Below are 22,590 nucleotides of genomic sequence, written 5' to 3' on the forward strand. Positions count from 1 at the left end.
GCGGCCCCGGGCACTGCCTCCCTGAGTGGGCGTCCACTTCAGGTCCTTCTGCCTGCCAGTGGCTCCTTCCCGAGGACAGCACCGAGGAGGTGAAGGACAGGAGAAACAGCAGGAGAAAAAGGGGGGGAGGGTGCTGGAGGTCCCCACACAGAGACGAGAGGAAGTCCCCAGACATGGCAAGGTGAGCGCAAACCTTCAGTGTCTGGAAAGAGCCGCAGTGACTGGGAATCAAGGATACGGGCCGTGAGATATTAATTGAGCACGGAGTACCTCCGGGCCTGGGAACAGGGGGTCCCCAAGTGCAGTGGGCAGAGGCCACTGGAAGGCCCTACTCTGAGTCCTGGGGGAACGTGGCCCTGGGACCCCCCGGGGAGCCAACTGAGGGCAGAGGGTCGGGCCCGCAAGTCGTGGACCCGAGAGCTGGCTTCTGAGTGAGAAGGACGTCCTTCAAGGATGGCCCAGGTGGGACACTAGCCGAAGAGTGAACGCAGGAAGCAAAGGGGGCTCTCGTGGCACCTGAAAACACGGCCACATCTGGAACCTAGTCCTTGAACTTGCCGGGAAGGGAGCACAGAACTCTGCACTTGATTCCGGAAACGGGCCCAAATCAAAACTCCCGAGATGCTCGGGGAAAACACCCTGCCGCGTGGCAGCAGTCGCTGGCCCCGTATGATCGGGTCCGAATGGCCTCGGCCTCTATACCGGCTAGAAAAGCATCACATCCAGATCTTTAGAGGGATGCCAGTTGCCTTTCACCTCCGGGATGGCCTACTTAAGACTGGCTCCCCAGAAGTTAACACAGGGACCAGCATGGTCGTGGCAATGCAGCGGAGAAGCCCAGGGTCCCGTCGGCAACCGAATGGCCCCTCGGCCCCCCAGCCACAGCAGGGGCAGGGCGCAAGTAGGACGGATCCTGGAAAGAACTGGATGGTGTAATGGTCCAGGACCCACTTCCTCCAAGCTGCCCGCTAGGACTTAGCAAAATAAACCCTCCACTCCTGGTGTCTCTGGTCTCAATTCCTGGCGGCACCCAGCGGGGGCTCTGAATGCCAGCTTCGTGTCCTCCACCTGAAGAGACAACCATCCAGCTGCTCCCGGCTACAGTGAACCCTCGTCAGCATGGCAGGAGGGGCCGGCCTGCGTCTGGCGGTCGTGGCCGTGGAGCAGTTTGGCCAAAGGGCGAGAGCAGGTGCGGCGCTGGGGGCGATTAGTCCCATGCAGAGCCGAGCCAGGCCGTGCCGCAAGCAGACAGCCCCGTGGCCACTTACCAGGGACCCTCGCTTGTACTGACTGTACCAGGTGGAGGGCTGCTCTTTGGGCCAGCGGGCCATTTTACTCTGCAAGATACGAAACGGGTGGGTTTAACCGACACTGTACACAAGTCGGAGGCCGTCTTACCAGTTTGCCACGCTTGAATTCACTGAACCAGGAACCCGGGTTTTCTTTGGGCCAAGAAGTGATTCTGGCCTAAACATCGAGGCGGGAGGTGGGGAGGGAGAGAAACAGAGAGAACGACAGTGTTACTTCTGCCTTCACGAGAAATGCTCCCACGTCCTGCAAACACGCCTTCTCCCCGCCCAAGCGGGCCTGCGTCCTGCCCTCACGGAGATGCAAGATGGCCTCCTGGGAGAAGATCCCTTAGGTGCACCTAACTCCCCCAGAGCTGGGCACTCGCTCCAGCGTGGACCCCTGACCGCGATGGGGACGGGGGAGCCCTGGTGCCTTCCCGGCGCGAGCACCTGCTTCACGTGCAGGGTCACAAGCGCCTGCATCTGACCCGTTCTGTGTACCCAGCACCTAGGACAGAGCCTGGCACCTCGTGACTGCAGAAAACTGCTCGTGGAGTGAACTAATGAAGGGGTGAACGGGCGGATCCTCACTCATCTCGCCCAGATGACGACAGTAATGATAATAAGACCATCTACTACTGATAGGCTGAGAGCAGACAGGCGGGCATTCCCTGATTCGATCCCCTGATCTGGGGGCGTGGCTCCATCTCCAAGGCCTCTCCCTGCGGACAGAGCGGGCAGGAGACCCTACTGCGGTCCGGCTGGGCGTGAGGCGCGCGCGCGTGGTGTGTGTGAGCCTGGTGGACAACGGTGCGTGTGTAGCGTGTGTGCCGGGTGTGTGGTGGGGTTTTCTCTCTGGGGAGAGTGCCCACAGGTCCAGCCTGTTCCCAGCTGTACCTCCGGTGCTCTGCCTGGGCGCCAGGTCCCGTTCCCCACTGCCTGGCTTCTCCTCTGAGCTGGCCTCGTGCAGGGGAGCCTGAGAAGCGGCCCCACTGGAGGAAGAGCAAGCCCAGCCTGCCCCCCCGCCCCTCGGGACTCTCCCCTCTGGTTCCAAACCTGCTGCTGTCAGCGCTGCGCCCAAAAAGCACGAAGGCCGCCTCCTCTCAGAGCAGGACCAGAGGCGTGGGCAGGTTGGCGCCTCGCCCAGACTTCTGCCCTCCAACTCCACCCCTTCCACCACCAAGGGGGCCCTGCAACCCGGGAGACCGGGCAGAATGCCTCAACCCGCCCGAGGCTCCCAGCCCGTGGGGCCCTGGCGGTCAGCACAGGTGCAGAGGACAGGCAAGGAGCAGCGGGGGTCATTCAGCGCCCCAAGCCCACCGTCCGCCTGGCTCCACCACCAGCGAGGGCTCCTGGGGGCGTCCTACTGGTTCTCCAGCAGCGAGGCCGTTTGCAGAGGACAGACAGCAACAAAAGAATGTGAGCCAGCATTTTTCCATTTGAATTTCCTTCTGGGCCTCTGCCAGATGCAAGGGTCCTGAGGTTTGAATTTCCTTGTGAACCACAGGGGTCTCGTTGCCAGGAGTGTGGGTTCCCAAGGATTTAAAATCCCAGGTAGGGAGAGCGTGAACATGAAACAGGGGTCCCGAAGGCATCCACGTCAGTGCAGAGCCCCTGTTCCTGCCGGCCCACAGGAGTGCCGGAGCTCCCCTCGGTGACAGTGAGATTTAGGGACAGGGCACCTCTCCCTCCAGAGGAAGTGGCTCTGGGCGCTGAGGCAGCCGGGAAGCCGAGGACCACAGGTTGCCCGACTCCTGCTGTGCCCAACCCTGAACCTGCACAGGTACCATGGCTGCGGCTCCAGGAACCCACTGCCCTCGGCGTGCGGCATGGGATGGGGAGCCTTCTGGGTGGGACATTACGGAGGAGGGTCTGTCCAGGCAGATGCAAAGGGCACTGCGGCCAAAGTCTCCACCATCTTCCCAGGTAGAGACCTCGCCCCCCTTCCTCACCTGTCCTGGGCCACAGTGGGCCTGGCCTCCAACGCATGCTTGAGAGAAAGCAGCACACGCCTGCCACACATGCCTGTCCCTGCACGCCATCCACATGCCACCCACACGCCATCCACGTGCCATCCACCAGCCATCCACATGCCACCCACACGCCATCCACCATCCATCCACACGCCACCCACACGCCATCCACCAGCCATCCACATGCCATCCACACGCCACCCGCGTGCCACCCGCATGCCACCCACACACCATCCACACGCCACCTGCGTGCCACCCGCATGCCACCCACATGCCATCCACACGCCATCCACCAGCCATCCACACGCCACCCACACACCATCCACAAGCCACCCACACGCCACCCGCACACCACCCACACGCCATCCACATGCCACCCACACCATCCATGTGCCATCCACACACCATCCACGTGCCACCCACACACCATCTGCACACCATCCACCAGCCACCCACATGCCACCCACATGCCACCGCACACCATCTGCACGCCCATCCACACACACTGGTTCACACCCTTCCGCACACACAGAGACCCCACCACAGAGGCGAGGACGCTGAAAGACCACAGAGGAGACTCAGATCGACACCCCACAAAATCTCCATGGATCAGAACCTCGCTAAACAGACTGTAAGGGACGCGTGGCACTCAGGAGCGACTACCCAGGAAGCTGACACTAAGAATTTCTAAAAGACGTATTTGGGTCACTTTCGCTCCCCAAAGTCCTTCCATGGGTTTCAGGTTGCTCTGAGGTCAGAACTGTAGGGTCATTTTAGGAAGGATTTGACCAACCAGTGGCGGAAATCCCAGCCCCAGGCGTGGTAGGGGGAAGATAGCCACAGCCAACCACCCCTTCAACTTCCACAAATGAGGCTGCACTAAGCCCGTCCCATTGCTAGAAATTTCTTCCTAAGGCAGATTCAAGTCTACTTCCGGAGGAACAGCCTTGAGTTTAGATCTGGCCCGTTTCTGGTTTTCATCCTTAAAGCTGCTCGCACGTGAGATACCTGGAGCGCTGGCCCGGCCCCACCGGGAGAGGAGGCAAAGGAGGCGGGTACTCACCCCCTCGGACTTCTTGTCGGGGAAGACGCACGTCGAGCCCCCGGCTGTGAAGTTGCAGTAGACTTTGAAGGAGTCCCTGGAGCAGCCTTGGTTCGGATCCACCCAGTATTCACCTGGATCGCAGGGTTGGGGTTGGGGTTAGGGAGGGAGGCAGGTGGGGGGGGTTGCTCCTTGGACAGTTCCAGAAGCAGCTGCCACATCTCAGTCCAGCAGTGCCAGCACACAGCCCTTTCTGGGCTTTGCCCAATGGCATCCCGCTGTTCCTGCTGGGCCCACGGAGTGACAGCGACAGACTCATCACCAAGAGCACAGCTGGAGCGTGAGGCCCACGGGGTCCAAGCTCTGGGGACCCGGGAGGGTGGCTCTGCCTGCCGGCGGGTGGATGGGAACCCAGAGGTGCTCCAGGAAAACTCCTAGAAGTTCACGTACTTAGGATCCGAGTCAACTGGAACCACAGGCACCCCTTAAATCTTGCAGAAGAGTTCATCCTTCCCAGAGCAAGCCAGTGTGATCTTATTTTCTAGCAGGTAGGTAGTGCTTGGCTATTAATGGTGAGAATGGGACTGAAGTTCTGGAGTCTAAGTAGTACTTTCCCAAGTACAACGTCAAAACACCAGCACGAGGACTCTTGCCAACACTGACAGCAGCTGTGGCCAACACCACGTCAGGCCCAAAGCATTTCATACATTGTATACACGTCCTCTGATAGGCACGTGTTTTAATTCCCATTTTGTAGATAGGGATCATGGGACTCCGGGTAGAGCAGGTTACCTGCCAGACAGTGGCTAAGATTAGACTAGACCCCGGCTCTGCGTGACCTCACAGCCCTGACCTCTTTCCCCGGCCTCCCAGGACGGCTTCCCGTCCTACTACGATGCCTCGTCAGGTGACAAGGGGGGACCTGCATCCCCACTGCACGGACAGGGACCTGAGGCCGAGCGAGGTGCGTGCCCGCCCAGGCCTGGGTCCCTCCCGCCACACCGGCTGCTCAGCCCCGACCCCTCCGCTTGTTCCCGGGCCCACGGTCGCCCTACCGTCGGGGAAGTCAGGGTGGCAGAGCTGAAGGTCTTTGCAGGTGCGCGCGGGGTTCTGCTGCGTGCCCAGGGGTCGTTTCATCTGCTCGAGCTCCAGCTTCAGCGAGCTGAGGGAGCCGAAGATCTCCTCCATGCCGTCCGCGTAGTCCATGTAGTCCTCACCCTCCCCTTCGCCCATCAGCTGGCTGGCGTCGATGTTCCGCCGGCTCCTGGACGCCTGGATCGGCAGGGGCTGGATGACCTCGCCTGGGGGACCCTGGGTGTGGAAGAGGGACAGTGACGGGTGGGAGAGGACGAGGCGGCCCCCGGGTGGCGGCCGGGCCGGGACCGCCAGGGCCGCACCTGCAGGGTCCTGGGTCGCAGATGCCGGCCCCTCCTGGTAGTACAGTCTCCTTCTCTCTTCTCTGTCTCTGGAAATATTCCACACCCATCCCTCGGGGCCCTGTCTAGGGCTGCCTGCTCCTGCCACACACACGCATGCATGCACACGTGCGCACACAGAGGCAGCTGGGCATACACGCACACGCACACACACACACACCTCCCCCTTCCTCTCTCGTCAACCAGACTTCTGAGGCAGAAGCGCCCTGGGCTGACCTGTGTCCTGGGGAAGGGGACAGGCCCCCCGCCCCCGCCACACACGTTTCATAACGTTTTGGGATTGAACCACACAAACAGTTGCTTCCACGATTCCCTCGGTGTTAGGAGAACCCCCATCTGGCTCCCAAGTCCTCAAGGTCTACTCACCGGCAGGCCGGGGGGTCCTGGCTGGCCTGCTTCACCCTTCGGGCCAGTTGGACCCTGGGGAAAAAGAGAAGAGAACCAACCTTGGTCACTGAGGCCTGATGTGACTTGAGTCCCCCTTGAGGTCTAGAATGATCCCCGGAAACATGTGGAGAAGGTGGAGGGGCAAACCTAACATGCTGGGGCCCCTTCCCAGTCCCAGATGTGAGAACTTGGACACACCAAGGAGGGGACTTAGGGGGACAGAGCCCTTTCTGCAAGGCAGGGAGCCTCCGTCTGAGATGACTCAGGGTAGAGGTGAGCTCAGGGCAGCCCAGCCACAGAGGAGGGGTGTGAACGACCGGCCCCATGAGTCAAGGGGGAAGGGGGATCCCAGGGTGGTTCTCATCCAAGGGGATGCACATCCCTCCCCCGGATGGCATGGGCCGGTCAGGGGCAACACCACTTACTGAGGATCCCTTAGCACCTTTTGGACCAGGAGGGCCCTGCGGAGAGAGGGGCAGAGCGTCAGCTGGTGGGCGGTCCCTTCCCCTCCCAGCACCAGCCTGCTCTTCACGCCCTCCTTGCGCCCGTGTCCCCCCTCCAAGAGTCTACGCTTGTACTTGCTTGACAGGGGAGGTGGGCGGGGGCAGGCGCTCACCCACACGGAGGCCAGGAGGGTCCCGAGTGCCCCGGGTCAGCCTCCCACCCGCCCCAGCAGGGAAATCACAGCTCAGGCAGCCAGAGGCCCTGACACGGAGCCGCTCCAGCCCTCGCAGCAGCCCACAGCAGGGGCCAGCATCGGACCAAACGGGGCCACCTTGGGCCACGTGCACTCGGGCCCAGGTGGGGCTCAGAGGCTGACTAGTTTCGGGCGAGAAGAGACTCAAGGCCGGAGGATGTCTTTGCAGTCCTGGGTCTCCCAGCTGCATGGGGGGGCCCCAGGCTGGTGACTAGAAGACAGGACCCCGACTCCTCACATCCAGGCCAGGCTGGCCCTGCTCATGCCGACGGGGAAGGCGGGGGGCCAGCCACCGTCTTTGCCGCCCCCAGGGTGCCTACCATGGACTGTCCACACGCCCTACAATGCCTGGAGACAGAGGCTGCCCCCTTCTCCTCCCCAGCCTGAAACCAGAGCCCAGTGACCCCACTTCCTTGTTTCCACTGCTTGGAACGCGGGTGTGAATTAACGAGCAGATCAACCCGTGGTGCGGGGCACCAGGGCCACCTGGGCGGTGGCCCAACCCCAGGGGGTCCCATGACTTCCCTGTAACTCTGAGGCCCATCCCCCCACTCTCCCAGGACAACCCAGGGAGCCGCGCGCCCCTCCCAGATACGCGCGCCCCTCCCAGATACGCACCGGCAAGCCAGGGGGGCCCGGGGGGCCGATCGGGCCCGAAGGACCAGTGATACCCTGAAAGGAGCAGAAACGCAGTTATCAGTGTTTGGGTCAGGAGGGAGCCTGTCCTGCAGCCACGCCCCTCGGTTCTCGTTGGCCTCTTCCCCCAACACGGGCCGGCCACGTGCGAGGGGAGCCCTCGCTCCCTGCTGGGCCCGGCAGGGCCTGAACACCTGCTGTGAGGCTGGGCACCCCGGCGCTGCTGGGCACACCCTGGGCGCCCCGGCGGGGGCGTGGCTGAGTGTGAACGCTGCCTTCTAATGTTCTAATGTGAACCGTCCCTGCCTGGTCCCCTCTGGCTGTTTTCCGCTCCCGAAGGAGGGGCCCCGGGGCAGGGGGCGGAGAGTGTCCTGGGGTCCTGTCTGTTCTGTCTGTCCATCCAGCCTCCCAGTGGCTTTTCCCACACTCGGAGTTTGCAGCCTCTGAGCTGACCCTCTCTCCAGGTCTCGGTGCCACAGGGAGACACCATGGACGAGGCCGGGTTGGGGGGACGTCATCCCACAAGCTTCCTCCCTGCCTCACGGCTCTGCCGCCTCCAGCTCTGTCTCGGACGTCCTGTCCTCTTCCAGGTCAGGTGCAGGCCAAGGTGGGCAAAGCACAGGGACACGTGTGAGCCTGTCACACCTGGCTTGGGAAGCGGTCATTCACAGGCTGGAGTGCGGCCCTGTGGTCCTGACATGGGGACGGGAAAGACCGGCCTGCCAGGTCCCCCCGCCCCCTGCCTCCACTCACTCCCCGCCTCTCCTGGCCGTGGAATCCACTGCAAGAAGCTCCCAGGCGCAGGACGGCGAAACTTGCAGGCTAAGGGTTCCTTGGCTGTGGTTTCCTGGGGGCTTCAAACTCCAATTAGCTACAGGGGTTCCCAGGGAAGTCTAGGGTCAGGTATGCATATACGGGGTCAAGGTGGGAGCAAGGATGTGGCTGAGCAACGCCAGTGACCTCCTGGACAATGAGCTGGGTCAGAGGGTCTTGCACAGAGTGGGGGGAAATGACCTTCACTTCTGAGGTCACTAGGACCATGAGGGCTAATGTGGGCCCGGGCTGGGCTCCAGTTCTGCCCCAGGTTGCTGTCACCTGGGCGAGCCCGTGCCCTCAGCTGTCCCCATCTTGATTTGATGGACGCGGGGATGTCCTTCCAGCTCTAACGAACCTCAGGTCTTTGGACACAGAGCCAGCATCCCACGCACCTGTTCTCCCTTAGGGCCAGAGGAGCCCTGCGGGCCGGGGAGACCACGGTCACCCTTTTCTCCCTGTTCGCCCGGAGGTCCGATGAGCCCGATCAAGCCTGGGTGTCCCTGTGGGCAAATGAAGGGGCGTTGGCGGTGGCGACACCTCCCGTCCAGCCACGTGGGCCAGCCAGACGTGGCAGCACATCTTTGCATTGGGGGCTGCCTGGAATGGACACAGGCCCAGGGCAGGTGCCGTCCACGGGGCCTCGCAGGCCCCCGACTGAGGGCAGGGGCCGGGTCTCCACGTCACATGCGTCTGTTTCCTTCGTGTCCTCACGCTGAGCGCGTGACGAACGTGGGGGAAGAGCAACAACACCTTGCTGAGTTTGAAACCACGGGTACTTGCGGGGCCTGAGTTTCAACCACAGAGTCCCCTGGAGCCCCATCTCACCTTTTCCCCTTTGGGTCCAGAGTCTCCTTTGAGGCCAGGGAGTCCTGGGGGACCCTGCGGGGGAGGCAGCGGGATCAGAGTTCTCGTTCCCAATCCCGCCCTCCGCCACCACCGGGGTCTCCTCGGGAGCATATCCGGGACTCACCATGGGGCCGGGGGGGCCGTCGGGGCCTGGGGCTCCTGGGAGACCTTGCTCACCCTGAAACACAGTTGACCCTCCGGGTGAGCCCCGCCCTGGCCACCCCCGTTCCCGTCCCCACCCCTGCTCCCCTCCCTCTGTAGCCGCGCCCCCCCAGGCCTCCCCGGGGGCCACTCACCACAGGGCCAGGGATCCCTCGCAGGCCATCGGGCCCGGGCTTCCCAGGGGCCCCCTGGGGGCCAATGGGGCCAGTCTTCCCAGGAGGGCCTTCCAAGCCGGCTTCTCCCTGCAGGGCACCAAGGAGGACACGGTGGGACCCCAATGCTTGAGGCTCCGGTCACCCCAGCCCAGAACTGCTGCTCAGAAACCCCAAGGAGCCTTGGAGAGAACCCCAGATGCCCCCAGATATCCAGGGGCTGCCCCCGATTCTCCACATTCCTTATCGAGGCCGCCCTGCTCAATCCTCCACCCACCAATGTCCACAGTCAACTGTGCTCCAGCCTCCCAGCTGTCATGGCCAAAGCAGCAGTTATGGCTGGCGCGGAACTCCTGGTGGGCACGGCCGCCATGTCCTGGGCAGACGTGGGGCTGGACGAGTTCCATCACCGTCTCAGGCAATGCCGGAGCACCTCCAAGAAGAGGCCCCGCCCAACACCTCCCGGGGGGGAAGCGGCCTCGAGGGCTCTGGGCACAGGGCTGCACCCTATCCTCACCGCACGGGCACCCCACTCTCTCCTCAGCCCTGACTTGGGCACCGTCACCATCTCTGCTTCGCAGGCAAGGCAGCTGAGGCCTGGCCGGGTCAACGCCAGGCCCGAGGGCACCCAGCACTGGCCTCCCCCACTCAGGCTGGCGGGGCAGACAGAATGTGACAGCAGAGTCGGGGACCCCGGACCCAGAGGCGCAGCCAGCCCGCCTCCCTCTGAGCCCGACCTGCCCCTCTCCGCACGTTCACGTATGTGTCCAGTCCCCACCCCTAAGGCCACCGTGCCAAGGCACGCTCCGTAAGGTCTATGCGTGGTCGCGGTCGTGACCACGGCCGGGCTGAAAAGCACTTACCTTAGCTCCTTTCTCTCCCTGCCTGCCTTCGGGACCTATGGGGCCGGGGGGACCCTGGAAGGAGCAAGAGAGCGACACGTGACAAGTGGGTCCGCAGAAGCTCAGTGAGGAGCTGAGGAGGGGCCGTGGAGGTCACTCCCAGGCCCTTAGCACGAGGCCCAGGGCCTCCACGTCCAGAAAAGGCCCCTGGTCGGGCTGCAGAGAGGGCACTCCAGCAGCCTCCTTTCCTGGCTGCACACCAAGGGGCCAGGTTTACTGCAGCCCCAGAGAGAGACTGGATCATTCAATTAGCTTGTTCTGACTTTTCCAAAGGTCTGACCCCGGGGAAAAGGGGTTTTTTCAGCTCCGTGGGTGTTTTTCTCCCACGAAGGCCGTTACTGATGGCGTCAACAGTAGGCTCACCCGAAACGGAGCGGAGCATCGACCTAGTGGGTCTGAGATTTGATGATGAGGCAGGAAGCTGAGCACTTCAAACGGAAGCAGTTTCCTCCTCGAGCCGCCTAGGGCCCCAGGGTCCAAGCCGGGGTGGGGGAGGGGCACGCTCCATTCAGGAGGTTGACGGGCAAGGGCACCTTGCAGCATCACTTACCCTCTTTCCCGGAGGCCCAGATGGACCTGGTTCACCAGTAGGGCCCGGGGATCCCTGGTGTCAGAGAGAGAACAGAGCATTTAGGAATCAGGGACAGTTAAGCTAAGATGTGGCAGGGCTGGGTGGGTCTGAGGCTAAGAAAAACGCAGAGTTTTCAGTCTGATTTGTCCTCGGCCAGCCCTGAAACTGCCTGTCTCTTCTTTTGCAGAATTAGCCCTAAGTAGAGGTGGTCCTGGAATCCTCTGCTCTGACCTCTACACTCAGCCCGTGGGCTGCAGCGGCGTAAGGGACCCGCCTGCCACCTGCAGTTCTGCTACATTTGGGGAACGTTCCCACCACGCCTGCCAGCACCCCTTCTGCAGAAGTGGACCCCGAGGCACAGGGAGGGCAGGTGTTGTCCTGGGTCAGCGGCTAGGGAGTGGCAGAACAGCAGACATCTCTCCGGGGGTACTGGCCCCGGAGCCGGTGTCCCGAAGCTTTCTAAACTTGAAGCAACGTTTCAGAACACTTGACATCAGGTGAGAGGCAACGTCTAATGTGAGCTCAGCTCCAGGAGCTGATGTGGAAAGAGCCTTCTGAGGAGAGCATTTGACTCCAATCGGGCAGAAACAGGTAATCCTGACGTGGAGGGGGGGGGGGGCTTCTGGGTGGGGCGGTCGAGGACGCCGCGCTCTGTGTGCAGAACCACTGTCGGGACTGTGTGTGCGTTTCCCCTTCTGGGAGGAGGGTCCCCAGCTTTCAAGGTTCCTCAGAGGGAGCTCTCGGCCCCCTGTGGTTGTTGAATCACTAATCTAAGGTAACTGGGTGTAGGTTTTTCTCAGAAATGAAGAAAGCAAGTTGTAAACCCCAAGCCCTGACACCTCCCCGAGGAGCTGCGTCAGGGTCCTTAGAGGTCCTGGGCGGACTCACCGTTTGTCCAGATTCACCGTCATCTCCTTTGTCACCAGGGGGACCGTCTTGACCCTGTGGGGCCAAAAGCAAGTTCCTTCTGCCTCCTGGATGGCACCCGAGTTCAGGCACCAACACACAACGCGTCCCCGGTCCTCACCCCAAAATCAAATTCCATCCCAGAGGTGCCGGCGCCTAGGGCGCTCAGAAGTGGGAAAGGAGAGTCCTAACAGACAGAACCGGAAAGGAGAAAACGGGGCCAGCAAGGCGGGTCATGGGCTGTGGGGACCCAGGGGCTCTGCCACCTCGACCACCTACCGCGGGGCCAGGCTCTCCAGGGGGACCGGGATCTCCGGGAAAACCGACCGGGCCCTGAAACAGAGGAAGAGAGGCATTGGGGCCCTCAGCAACCCGGCCTGGAGCGCGCTGCCCCGCGTGGCTGCGTCCAGGCTGCCGCCCTGAGCCGTCCAGCCCCAGAGCATCCCACTAGCTCTGACACTTCGGTGCCCTTCACAGCAAGGCCTTTCCAGAACATCCTCTCACGTGAGCCACACGAGCCTGAAAGCGAGCAGCGCGGGCCAGCCCTCTCGACCTCTGGAGGCCCTCAAAGGGCAGGCTCTTGCCCACACTTTTGTTCCTGGAGCCCCCGGCTGACACTGGAAGCTGGACCTTTAACCCCTAGAAGGCGCTGCTCTGCAGACCCTCCGGATGCAAAGCCGGGGCAGGCTGCAGGAGGGGAGAGGGGCCGCACAGAGCCTGCTCCATCCAGAAAGCTGCCTGGTCCACAGACATGGCCTCCGAGGCGTCCCCCTCGCCCCACGTCTCCCCTCTCCCACCTCCACTGTTTTGGCTCAGTAGCTGGTGTGGAAACCTCTACACCTCAGGAAATCACCCCAAGACCAGCGATGGTCAGGCAGCCTCTAGGGGTTGATGATGATCTAGGGGCCCCTTGGCATCTCCCAGGTACTCACGGGGCTGCCTTTGGGACCGTCGTCTCCGGGAGGGCCCTTGGGTCCAGGGGGTCCAGCAGCACCAGAAGGGCCCGACTCACCCTTCTCTCCCCTTTCGCCTTTGGGTCCCTGCGGGGGAAAGGCGGGCACCGTGTTCCCAGAGCCAGCCTCGCGGTTGTCTCGAGCAAGAAGCTTGCCGGAGGTGCGCTCCTCACGGGCACCGGGGAGGAAGGGAGCACATGCCTGTGGCCGGGCCTCGGCCCCTGTGGGTGCCAGCGGCTTCCCGAGCTCCGCCAACCCTCAGCAGCTCCCTGCGGGAGTCTGGCTCCCCTGGGGCCGTGAGGGGGCCCGAGTAGCCCACTGGCTTCCCGGGGCCTCTGAGGCCGACACCCGACTGCTAGGTGGGCAGGGTTGACTCCTGACGAGACAGCAGGCAGCGTGGACCCCGAGGGGCTGCAGGGACCCAGGCCGCCCACCCACTCAGTGGTCCTCAGGTGGAGGGAGCCCAGGAGACCTCTGTCCAACAGCCGTCTCCTGGGCCGGAGGGCTGCCCTCGGGGGGGCCTCAAGACACGGCTCATCCGACCTGCGAAGGTCTGCATGTTCCGGGTCTGGGCTGACCAGGTGACAGCAATGGGCCCCACATTTACGGAAGCCAGTGAGAGGGTCCTGGAGCGCAGACAGCTGTCCTGGGCGTCCCTCACTACCGTCTACGCACACACGTGGACACACACGTGCACGCACACATGCTCCGGACGGCTGTCCTGGGCGTCCGTCACTACCGTCTACGCACACACGCTCCGGACGGCTGTCCTGGGCGTCCATCACTAACGTCTACGCACACACGCGGGCACACACGTGCACGCACACACGCTCGGGACGGCTGTCCTGGGCGTCCGTCACTACCGTCTACGCACACACGCTCCGGACGGCTGTCCTGGGCGTCCATCACTAACGTCTACGCACACACGCGGGCACACACGTGCACGCACACACGCTCGGGACGGCTGTCCTGGGCGTCCGTCACTACCGTCTACGCACACACGCTCCGGACGGCTGTCCTGGGCGTCCATCACTAACGTCTACGCACACACGCGGGCACACACGTGCACGCACACACGCTCGGGACGGCTGTCCTGGGCGTCCGTCACTACCGTCTACGCACACACGCAGACACACACATGCATGCACACATGCTCCGGACGGCCGTCCTGGGCGTCCATCACTAACGTCTATGCACACACGCTCGGGACGGCTGTCCTGGGCGTCCGTCACTACCGTCTACGCACACACGCGGACACACACACACGTGCACGCACACACGCTCCCTCGCCACGGCACTCCCGCTCTTTTCCAGCAAGATGGTGAGGTAAGCACAAGAGGAGACGTGACTCCCATTTCAGGATGGGGAAACTGAGGCAGAACAGGAGCCTCCCACCCAGGACCCACCCACGCCGCATCCCCCTCCTCCCCCAAAGCCCACCCACTCACCGGGGGGCCCCCTTCGCCGGGAAGGCCAGGCTCTCCAGCTTCGCCGGGCTCACCCTAAGGAGGAAACGTGATGCGGTTACAGCAGCGACGAGAACAGTGGTTCCAACGTCCGGCATTTAGCGAGTCGTCCCTGACACTGGGCTGGGGGGTGGTGGTTAGGGGGCCGGGGGTGAGACGCGGTCACTGTCCTCTGAGGGTTCCCAGGACTGGAGGAGAGACAGGTGAGGGACCCAGGGGTAAAGCGACAGTGACATACACAGGCACGTGACGCACGCGGAGCGGGCGCGGACGGTACGTGGGGGCATTAAAGATGGCTTTCCCCAGGAAGGGATGCTGAGGGTGAGCTTTGGAGGACGACTGAGAGAAACCAGGTGAAAGGAGGAGGGGGACAGCTAGGCAGATCCGTTTGCCGGCAGGCGGGACAGAGCAGGAAGGGCGAGAGTGGCGGCGGCCGAAGCTGGGACGTGCCCTGTGGCGGGTGGGGAGGGCACGGGGAGAGCGTGCTGCTCTGAGCAGAGGTCGAACACCATTCACTGGTGGTCTCAGCAGGGGCGTTCCTCTGCGGTTTTCCTATCGTAAAACATGAGCAGCGATGGGAGACTTCTTTCAGCCGAATGGCCTGATGTCAGAAAACAAGTTCTGGAACGGCGTGAAAGGAGTGCAAACACAGGGGAGCACATCCATCGCCTTCCTCTTACCCCCGAGGAACTGGGATAAGTGCTTTAAAAGTAGTGCAAACTCCTGGGCCCAGGTGGAGTCAGACTCTGGCACCGTCTCGCCCGCTGCACGCGTGCACGCACGTAAGGCACGTACACACGTGTGCACGGGCATATGTCCAGTGTGCTCGCGTCATCTCCAGGGCCCAAGCCCTGACATTAACCAGATCAGATGGAGAGGACCCGGGGCTATGAGAAAACAGGATTTGACAGAAACGGGAGTTGAAAAGGTAGCAACTACACACTTCAAGGAATAGATAACTATGTCTATCAGAGCCAAATCTCAGAGGAGGAGGTGGCGGGGCCTTTGCTGGTGGGTGTTATCATCTGGAAAATCTCCTGGGTAAGGGCAGGGCTCCCAGGTCCATTGCACACATCTTCTAAGTTTCAAAATGCATCTGGCAGGAATGGCCCAGCAGTGCACCGTGTACGCGGTGGACACACACACATGGGTACACGCACGCGTACACGCACACACGCGCGCATGTCATACACCGGGACAGTGACGGGGCGTGAATCACCTTCTCTCCCACTGCACCAGGATTGCCTATTCCACCTGGGGGGCCTTGCGGCCCGTCAGCACCTGGAGCTCCGGAGGGTCCTCGGGGGCCGGGGGGACCTGGGGGACCCTGGGAGAAGAAGAGCCATTGAGCCCAGAGGAAACACAAACGTCTACCAAAACAGCAACCAGCCACCATGGCCAGGTCTCCACGAGCCGGTGCCACTCACCATCTGACCCACATCTCCCGTCTCGCCCTTCTCTCCTGGAGGTCCCGGCAGACCCTGAGAACAGGAATTCATCAGAAACTCGGCACGTGGGCGTGGCTCTATCCCCCCAGCACACAACTTGCACCACCTCCCCAGCAAGACCCCAAGCCGAGCATTCAAAAGGCTCAGGATCGTGCTTTTCAACGTACAGCTACATATGAGCACGTCCCCCAAATCCCAAGTTTCAGAATTAGCGCAAGGGAAGAATTAGAGAAGTATGCAAAGATTTATTGACAAGGTGCTTACTGAAAGCGTCCCATAAAACAATAAACCCTAATGAGCCACCAGCAGGGAAATGTCTGAATCAATTATGTCACCACCATATGCTGGGACACGAGGTAGTGACTGAGAGTCACGTTTTCAAATATAAATAAAAAGTGATGTGTTCCAAGAATGTTTAATGACATTTGACGCGACGTGTAATATAAAAGGAAGCGGGAAAAGCTGGATCCAAACTCTCTATACACGCAGCGCGAGTTGCAGTTTGCAAAGACCAAACAGAATCACGCACGTGTGTGTGTGTGTGAGCACAGGCGTTCAGGAGGTGTGGAGAGGCACCACCACGTGCTGAGAAGCCGTTTTTGTTTCCTTTTCTAACAGTTTATCTGTAGTTTCCAACATCTCTACAATGAGCAAATTCACAAATGGCACCGGTTAAGAGAAGTGAATATGGGTGTGTCGGCACGTCATGTATGGAGACGCCCCTGAAGCCTTGCCTTAGCTTTCAGAAGACAGGAGGGAGGGGACAGGAGGGCCGGGCAGGGCAGGGGAGGGGAAGGCGTCACAAAGATGCAGGAATCAGCTGACGTGGACCCCCAGCCACCGTGCAAACTCTGTTGTTACCTGCAGCCCCACGGGTCCTGGGGGACCAGGAAAACCTCTTGGACCTTCATCACCTTTCTGCCCAAAAAGGCCCTGCTGGCCACGAGGACCTGGCTCGCCGTCAGCTCCCTACAGGGAGATGGTTGAGCATGGTGAGGGCCAGGTACGGGGCCACATCAGCTCGAGGGATGGGGACTCTCTGATACTCACAGAGGGGCCTGGCTGTCCAATGGGGCCTTGAGGTCCTGTGGGCCCAGGTGGACCCTGTGGGGAAGAGACAGAGAGAGTTGTTTTCTGAGTCACAGCTCAGGCCGAAGGAGAAAGGCCAGCGCGCGCAGGGGCTCTGCAGCCAAGGTCATCGGGGCCGCACCCACGCTTGGCCGTCCTGGGCCAGGCTGCCGGCTCTGGAATGCGTGATGCTCTCTGTTCAACCCTGAGCATGTGCTGTCAGCGGCGGGGGGACAGCCACACCGACGTCCTGCCAGAGGCCACCGTGCATCACCTCGGCCCCCACCACACACCCATGACACAGGCCCCAGAGGCCCCATTTTAAAACGAGGACCGTGATCACGTGGCTCAGCCGTGGCCGAGCGAGGGACTGATTCCAAAGCCCACACCCGGCAGCACGGTGCCTGCCCCCAAGCACATTTCACTGTCGGCACGGGGACAGCGTGAGAGAGGCCAGCACGCCGTCGCTGTCCCGGGGAGCCTGCCTGGCCCCGGGTCAACAGGGACGTGGTCACTGTCTGCCTGGGAACAGACACGCCCGGCGAAAAGGCCCGCAGTGCAGGCCTCCTCCCGTGGCCACCGGGCGGAGCTGCCAGCCAAGTGACACGCCGTTTGCAAGAACGCACCAGTATTTCTAAAGCAGAATTTTTTTTTAAGGGAAAATTAAGAGGCATTTCGTCAGGGTGCTGCCTCTGTCGGAACACCCTGCAGCCCTCGGCATCGGAGGGCGGTGATTATGTCTGTGGGACCGAAAACCTCAAGGACAAGAACGCTGAATCTGCTTGACTTCACAAAACCTGTGAGTGCTTTCTGCTCATCTGTCAACAAGGGATTCTCTTACAGATACATGTGACATGCATACATGTGCACCCAACACATACCTGTGCGTGCACACACGCACGTAGGCGCACGTACGCACACAAGATTTCAACAGGGAAGGGAAGCCCGAAGCCCAGCTCTGGCCCATCAGTTACCGGCGTGAATGTTGTTATGTTAAAACGGTCGTTCATGTCAGTAATGAGTGTGAGCCACACCGAGCACGTAGCCCTGTGCCGTGGCTCCACTGGTGGCCCTGCATGTGGCCCGTGTGGCCCCTTACCTGTTCGCCTTTGTCTCCCTTGCTCCCCTTCTGTCCCGGTTCCCCGATCTCCCCCTGTGGGAACACGTGAAAGACCCATCAGACGGTCCAACGATCGTTTGCACGTCATCTGCTCCCCTTAATTAATTTTTCTTGGACAGTAAGAATAATCTCCTCTCCAGGGGGCCCTATAACTTTCCTAAGAAGAAACGTTTCCATATATTAATTTGATTTCTTTTTTAATAAGAGAACTAAAAGGGATGAGGCCTTGATCTCATGCTTCGCAGGACTGTACCAGATTTGAAAGTGTGATAAAAGAAATCGTAATGGAAATATTTACTTTGTCAAGTTGGATGACATGACAGTATAATAAAGATAAGTCAATTACTACGCTTCCCAAGTTATTAAAATCTCTCCAGTGTTTCTGCTGTGCAGGGTTGTCTCCCACCCTGAGAGGCAAGGCGTCATCGCTGCAGAGGTGACAAAGTCGGAAATGTCACCGGAAAGTTCTCATAAACAGAAAGTGAAAACCGAAGAGATAAATTTCACTGTCTTCATTAGCTGGAGGATAAAATACAAGCTCCGGCAGTAAGAGCGTCAGGAACATAAAGCACGTTCTTAACGGAAGGGGGCCTTGATCATTGAAGTGGAGACATTTAAAAATAGACGTTGAGTAAAACCTCATTAAATCAGGCTCCACAGATTTAGAATTTGAAATGACTGAGAGCATTTTCCCGTGCTCTGGCTGCTTCAGCAAATGTCTCTGGCAACACCAAAACTACCCAAGAGAAAAGCAGCGTCTAAGTCCCCTCAAGCATGTCAGAGATCTCATTTATTACCATTATTTGTGAGCTATTCCGAAATCATCCACTAACGCCAAGAATGTCGGATGGCAGCATGGGGTCCCTCTGTCGCCAGAGCCCCTACGTCGCCTGCATCACTTGGTTTAAAAGGAACCCCCCCGGGCTTCCCTGGTGGCGCAGTGGTATGGCTGTGCATGGTCCAGGTTGGGGGACCTCACTGAATTCTTCTTACCTTATCTCCATCTTCTCCAGGGGGACCCACAGGGCCAGCTGGACCAGGGAGCCCCACGGGACCCTGTAGACCGTCTCGGCCAGCTGGGCCTTGTGGACCTTTCTCGCCCTAAAGAGGAGAGGAGATCCCTGTTCAAAGGCAGCTCCATCGTGGGAACACCTGCCACCAGCTCATCCCCCACAGAGAGGCCCACAGGCAGGAAGTGGGCAGTTCCTGGGCAGGGACCATCACCACGGTCCTAATGGATTTCCCTCGGATGCACCGAGGGTGGCTCCGAGTCCGGCTTTGTGTCACCCCTTCCCCTGCATCTCTGCATTTAATCCTCGCCCATCCTAGGAAGGGCTACTCTTTTACAGAAGGGGAAACTGAGGCTCGTTCGTAAGCAGTAGAGCCGGGATTCAAACCTCGCCGACCAGATTCCTGGGTCCGTCCAAGCCAGCGGCTCGGAGGGCCTGAGCTCCGGCCTCGGCCAACTTGCTTATTACTCTCCCGATTCCCTGCAAGAGCACACGGACCTGCACATACGTGAGCACACACACACACACACACACACACTCTCCTATCTTCCCTTCCTCATGGTTTTGGTTCATTTTCCTATTTGCCCCCTTGGTCATCTCAAATGATCCTTACTGAGTTCTTGCTTAATTTTACCAGCCACGTTCCACGCTGTGAGTGGCTGGAACTTTCTCACCCAAGCCGGGATTCCCTTCTCCCAGCAGAGGCACAGCACGAGGCGTGGACGTCGGGGAGGGGACACGGGTGGGGAAGTGAATAGTCACACAGTCACCGACTGGGGCCGGCATCCTCTCCTGCCCCCTCTTCCCCTCTCCTGCTGCACAGTTCACTTCCTGCTCCTCGACTTAGTTCGTCCTGACAAAAGTTCTTCCCCAATGAAGCCAGAAAATGCCCAGGCTGACTGTGGCTCACAGAGAACCTTCCTGCCCGACATGACACCTGACCTTTGTTTGACCTTTTCTTCTCCTGCAGCTACTCTGGAAGCATGACAAGCTTTTCACAGGATGATACAACCCTGAGAGGTTTCTGCTCAGGTATTTACTCTCTTGAAACAACGAACTCGACCGTTTCCAATCGCATCTGTGTGTGCTCTACATGCGTCCAGCGCCCGACAAGAGTCAGGGTTCTGGGGCAGAATTCCGCGGGATCCGTGTCCTGGGAGCCTCACAGGAAGGAGCAGATGCCATCAGAACTGCCGATGACACACTGATCGGATTCTCCATGACGCCCACGTGTCCAGCGTGGTTCCCATGGGGAGCTCTCGGCCGGGAAGGCAACCAGGGCCCTCTTTCTACCCATGCGCCATGGACGGGGAAACACATAAGGAAAACCACCCCTTCTAACAGAAATCAATCCACGCAGGTGTCTTAACTCGACAGGACACCATCCTCGCAGCCCGTTACCCCGGAACTCGGGCTCCTATGACATTCAGAATTCGAAAGGGAGGTTTGAGCTGGAATTTGTCTCCGTGGCTGATTGAATGCAGGGGCAGGCGAGCGTTTCCAAAATCACGTGGCAGACGTGAAACGTGGCCGGGGTGAGGGTACGTCCAGGCAGGAAGGGGGCGCTCTGGGGAGTCGTTTGGGGAAGGGGCTGGTGGTTGGCTTCCCAGGAGGTGTCTAGACAGGAAGGGTCTCTCTAACCCCCTTCATGGAAAGCAAGACTCCAGACCCCCTGTCCCTGAGCTTTCACAAAGCCTCCAGGTTGGGGCGATCACAACTGGGGTTCACTGGGAGGCCGGCTGTCAGGGGTCTGGGAGGAAGCTGCTTATCTGCCGGTCATGTCTCCCGTCCCTTCCTTTCTCCACGCCTACCCCCAGACCGACAACGCAAGCACCACCCCAAATACCCACCTTTCCCACACACTGACCAGGTGTTGGCCCGGGCCGGGGGGCAGGGGGCTGTGCACACAGGGCACCCAGAGCCTGGACCGGGGCCGACGCCACGTTTGGACACACTGTCTCCACCCCTCCCCGTGCCTGCACACGCTGGGGCCCAGATGTGTAGGTGTGACCAGCCAAGCCTGGCCCGGACGCTCCCCAAACACCCCTCCAGCTCAGGCAACTCCGGGAAAGAACCTGGCCGCCACTGTGATCGGCCCTTGGACCTCAATCAAGACAGCTGGGCACACACCACAAACTGCCCCCACGTCCCCGATCCCGTGAACCCCCAGGGAAATGCCTGGGGAGGGGACAACACGGGGGCAGGGACAGAGCTCCTTCGAGGCAGTACTTACAGGAGCTCCTTTCTCCCCAGCCGGCCCGGGAGGTCCCTGGGGCCCAGGTCTCCCTGGAATTCCGATGGGCCCAGCAGCACCGGCCGGACCTCTCTCCCCTGGAGATCCCTGGGGCAAGGCAAGAAAGTGGTTTATTTCAAAGGCTCTCCAAATGCATGGATACAACTTCCTAAAGCACCGCCTGGTCATACACCACTCACCCTCTCCCTCTAGAGCCCACAGTAGCTCCCCAGGGCCCTTTGCAAACACAAACTTTCTGGTCTAGCATTTGGGGCTGTGTTTCTGACGCCCTCTTCGCTCCCCAACCCGTAATTCCAAGTCGCTCTGCAGTGTCTGAGAACACATCCTCCCTCCGTGAGTCCTGGCTTTGAATGACCTCCTCTGGGACGCTGGTAGCCACTCTGCCCTTTGGGGCCTCCCTGCCACAGAGCGTCCACCTGCTGCCCTGCTCCTCCACGCTGTACATTTTAAGGCGAGGCTCTGGCCCAGGAGCGGGGCTGACAGGTGGACACCTGGACTAATTCTAGGGGTTCAGCATCGCGAGACCGCTGTTGCCTGGGGTGTCGTCCTGTTCCTGGCCCTTATCACGAGGAAAGGCGGTATTTGACTTCCCCGTCACTGTCCCTCTCAAATGGTCCATAACTCAGGGGAAGGGGGGCGGTCATTCCATGGTCCACCCTCAAACCCAGCCAGGGGCCAGGGGAAGCTCCTGAAGCCCCACTCTGTAGGTGAGTGAGGGGGCTGTCAGATGGGCTCATTTGAAGGGCAGGGGCAAGTAACACAGATGTCGCCTTTCCATAAAGAGGCAAGAACAGGGGGCCCGTGGGCGTGTCTCTGGAGGGTGGGCACAGGCTCTCGCGGCCCCTGATTCCCCCAGACCACAGCCCAGGGTCTGGAAGCTCTGGATCTCCAAGCCTCTTGTAGCTAGACTCAAAGTTGGCGGGGACCGCCTCGGTTAACAGACAGCACAGCTCTGGGGGAAAGGCCTCCCGCCTGTACTGGGTCACCTCTGCCTTGGGCAGCCCCAGGCGTGCCGACAGCCCCGCTCTCGAGGCCGTGGAGCTGTGTGTCCGTGCCCGTCCCGGCTGCTCCGGGCCCAGACCCACGCGAAGCATCCTCCACAGGCTGGGGAGCCCGTGCAGCCCTCCTCCAAACCGCCCGGCTCTCCAGCGGTCCTCACACAACACGGCCCCGCCCCTGGCCCTTCGTCACCGGCTGCCAGCACGGGCACACCGTGCACGTCCCTCCCAAGCCCAGCTCCGCCACCACAGCTTTCCCAGGACCCACGCGGGGCCAGGGCAGGTGTGCGTGCTCCCGGGCCTCGGGACGCCCGTCTTGCCTGCAGAGCAGAGGGTGGGAAAGAGGCTCTGTGCCAAGCCAGCACACTCACCGCGGGGCCTGGCGGGCCTGGGGGGCCTTCACTGCCTTTCAGTCCAAGCGCCCCCTGCAAAGCAACAACATGTGGGCGGGGCGCCAA

At 60.8% G+C, this 22,590-nt stretch overlaps 1 protein-coding gene across 1 annotated transcript in view; it reads right to left on the minus strand.

The window, feature by feature from the left end:
- The window catches only part of COL5A1 (collagen type V alpha 1 chain), a 116,923-nt gene that overhangs the window by 12,033 nt on the left and 82,300 nt on the right, over positions 1–22,590 (minus strand). Inside the window, exons 39-62 of the mRNA XM_024762362.1 lie at positions 22,504–22,557; positions 21,114–21,221; positions 18,864–18,971; positions 17,850–17,903; positions 16,733–16,786; positions 16,544–16,651; positions 15,662–15,715; positions 15,454–15,561; positions 14,217–14,270; positions 12,748–12,855; positions 12,095–12,148; positions 11,798–11,851; positions 10,889–10,942; positions 10,300–10,353; positions 9,419–9,526; positions 9,247–9,300; positions 9,102–9,155; positions 8,669–8,776; positions 7,443–7,496; positions 6,553–6,588; positions 6,107–6,160; positions 5,360–5,615; positions 4,326–4,438; positions 1,399–1,467 (exon numbers count right to left, since the gene is read on the minus strand). Of these exons, the coding sequence (XP_024618130.1) occupies positions 1,399–1,467; positions 4,326–4,438; positions 5,360–5,615; positions 6,107–6,160; positions 6,553–6,588; positions 7,443–7,496; positions 8,669–8,776; positions 9,102–9,155; positions 9,247–9,300; positions 9,419–9,526; positions 10,300–10,353; positions 10,889–10,942; positions 11,798–11,851; positions 12,095–12,148; positions 12,748–12,855; positions 14,217–14,270; positions 15,454–15,561; positions 15,662–15,715; positions 16,544–16,651; positions 16,733–16,786; positions 17,850–17,903; positions 18,864–18,971; positions 21,114–21,221; positions 22,504–22,557 (1,932 nt within the window). The remainder of the gene's footprint in view (positions 1–1,398; positions 1,468–4,325; positions 4,439–5,359; positions 5,616–6,106; positions 6,161–6,552; positions 6,589–7,442; positions 7,497–8,668; positions 8,777–9,101; positions 9,156–9,246; positions 9,301–9,418; positions 9,527–10,299; positions 10,354–10,888; positions 10,943–11,797; positions 11,852–12,094; positions 12,149–12,747; positions 12,856–14,216; positions 14,271–15,453; positions 15,562–15,661; positions 15,716–16,543; positions 16,652–16,732; positions 16,787–17,849; positions 17,904–18,863; positions 18,972–21,113; positions 21,222–22,503; positions 22,558–22,590) is intronic.

The sequence above is a fragment of the Neophocaena asiaeorientalis genome, unplaced genomic scaffold (genome assembly GCF_003031525.2).
Source record: "Neophocaena asiaeorientalis asiaeorientalis breed wild unplaced genomic scaffold, Neophocaena_asiaeorientalis_V1.1 scaffold78, whole genome shotgun sequence".
In the NCBI taxonomy this organism is placed as follows: Eukaryota; Metazoa; Chordata; class Mammalia; order Artiodactyla; family Phocoenidae; genus Neophocaena; species Neophocaena asiaeorientalis.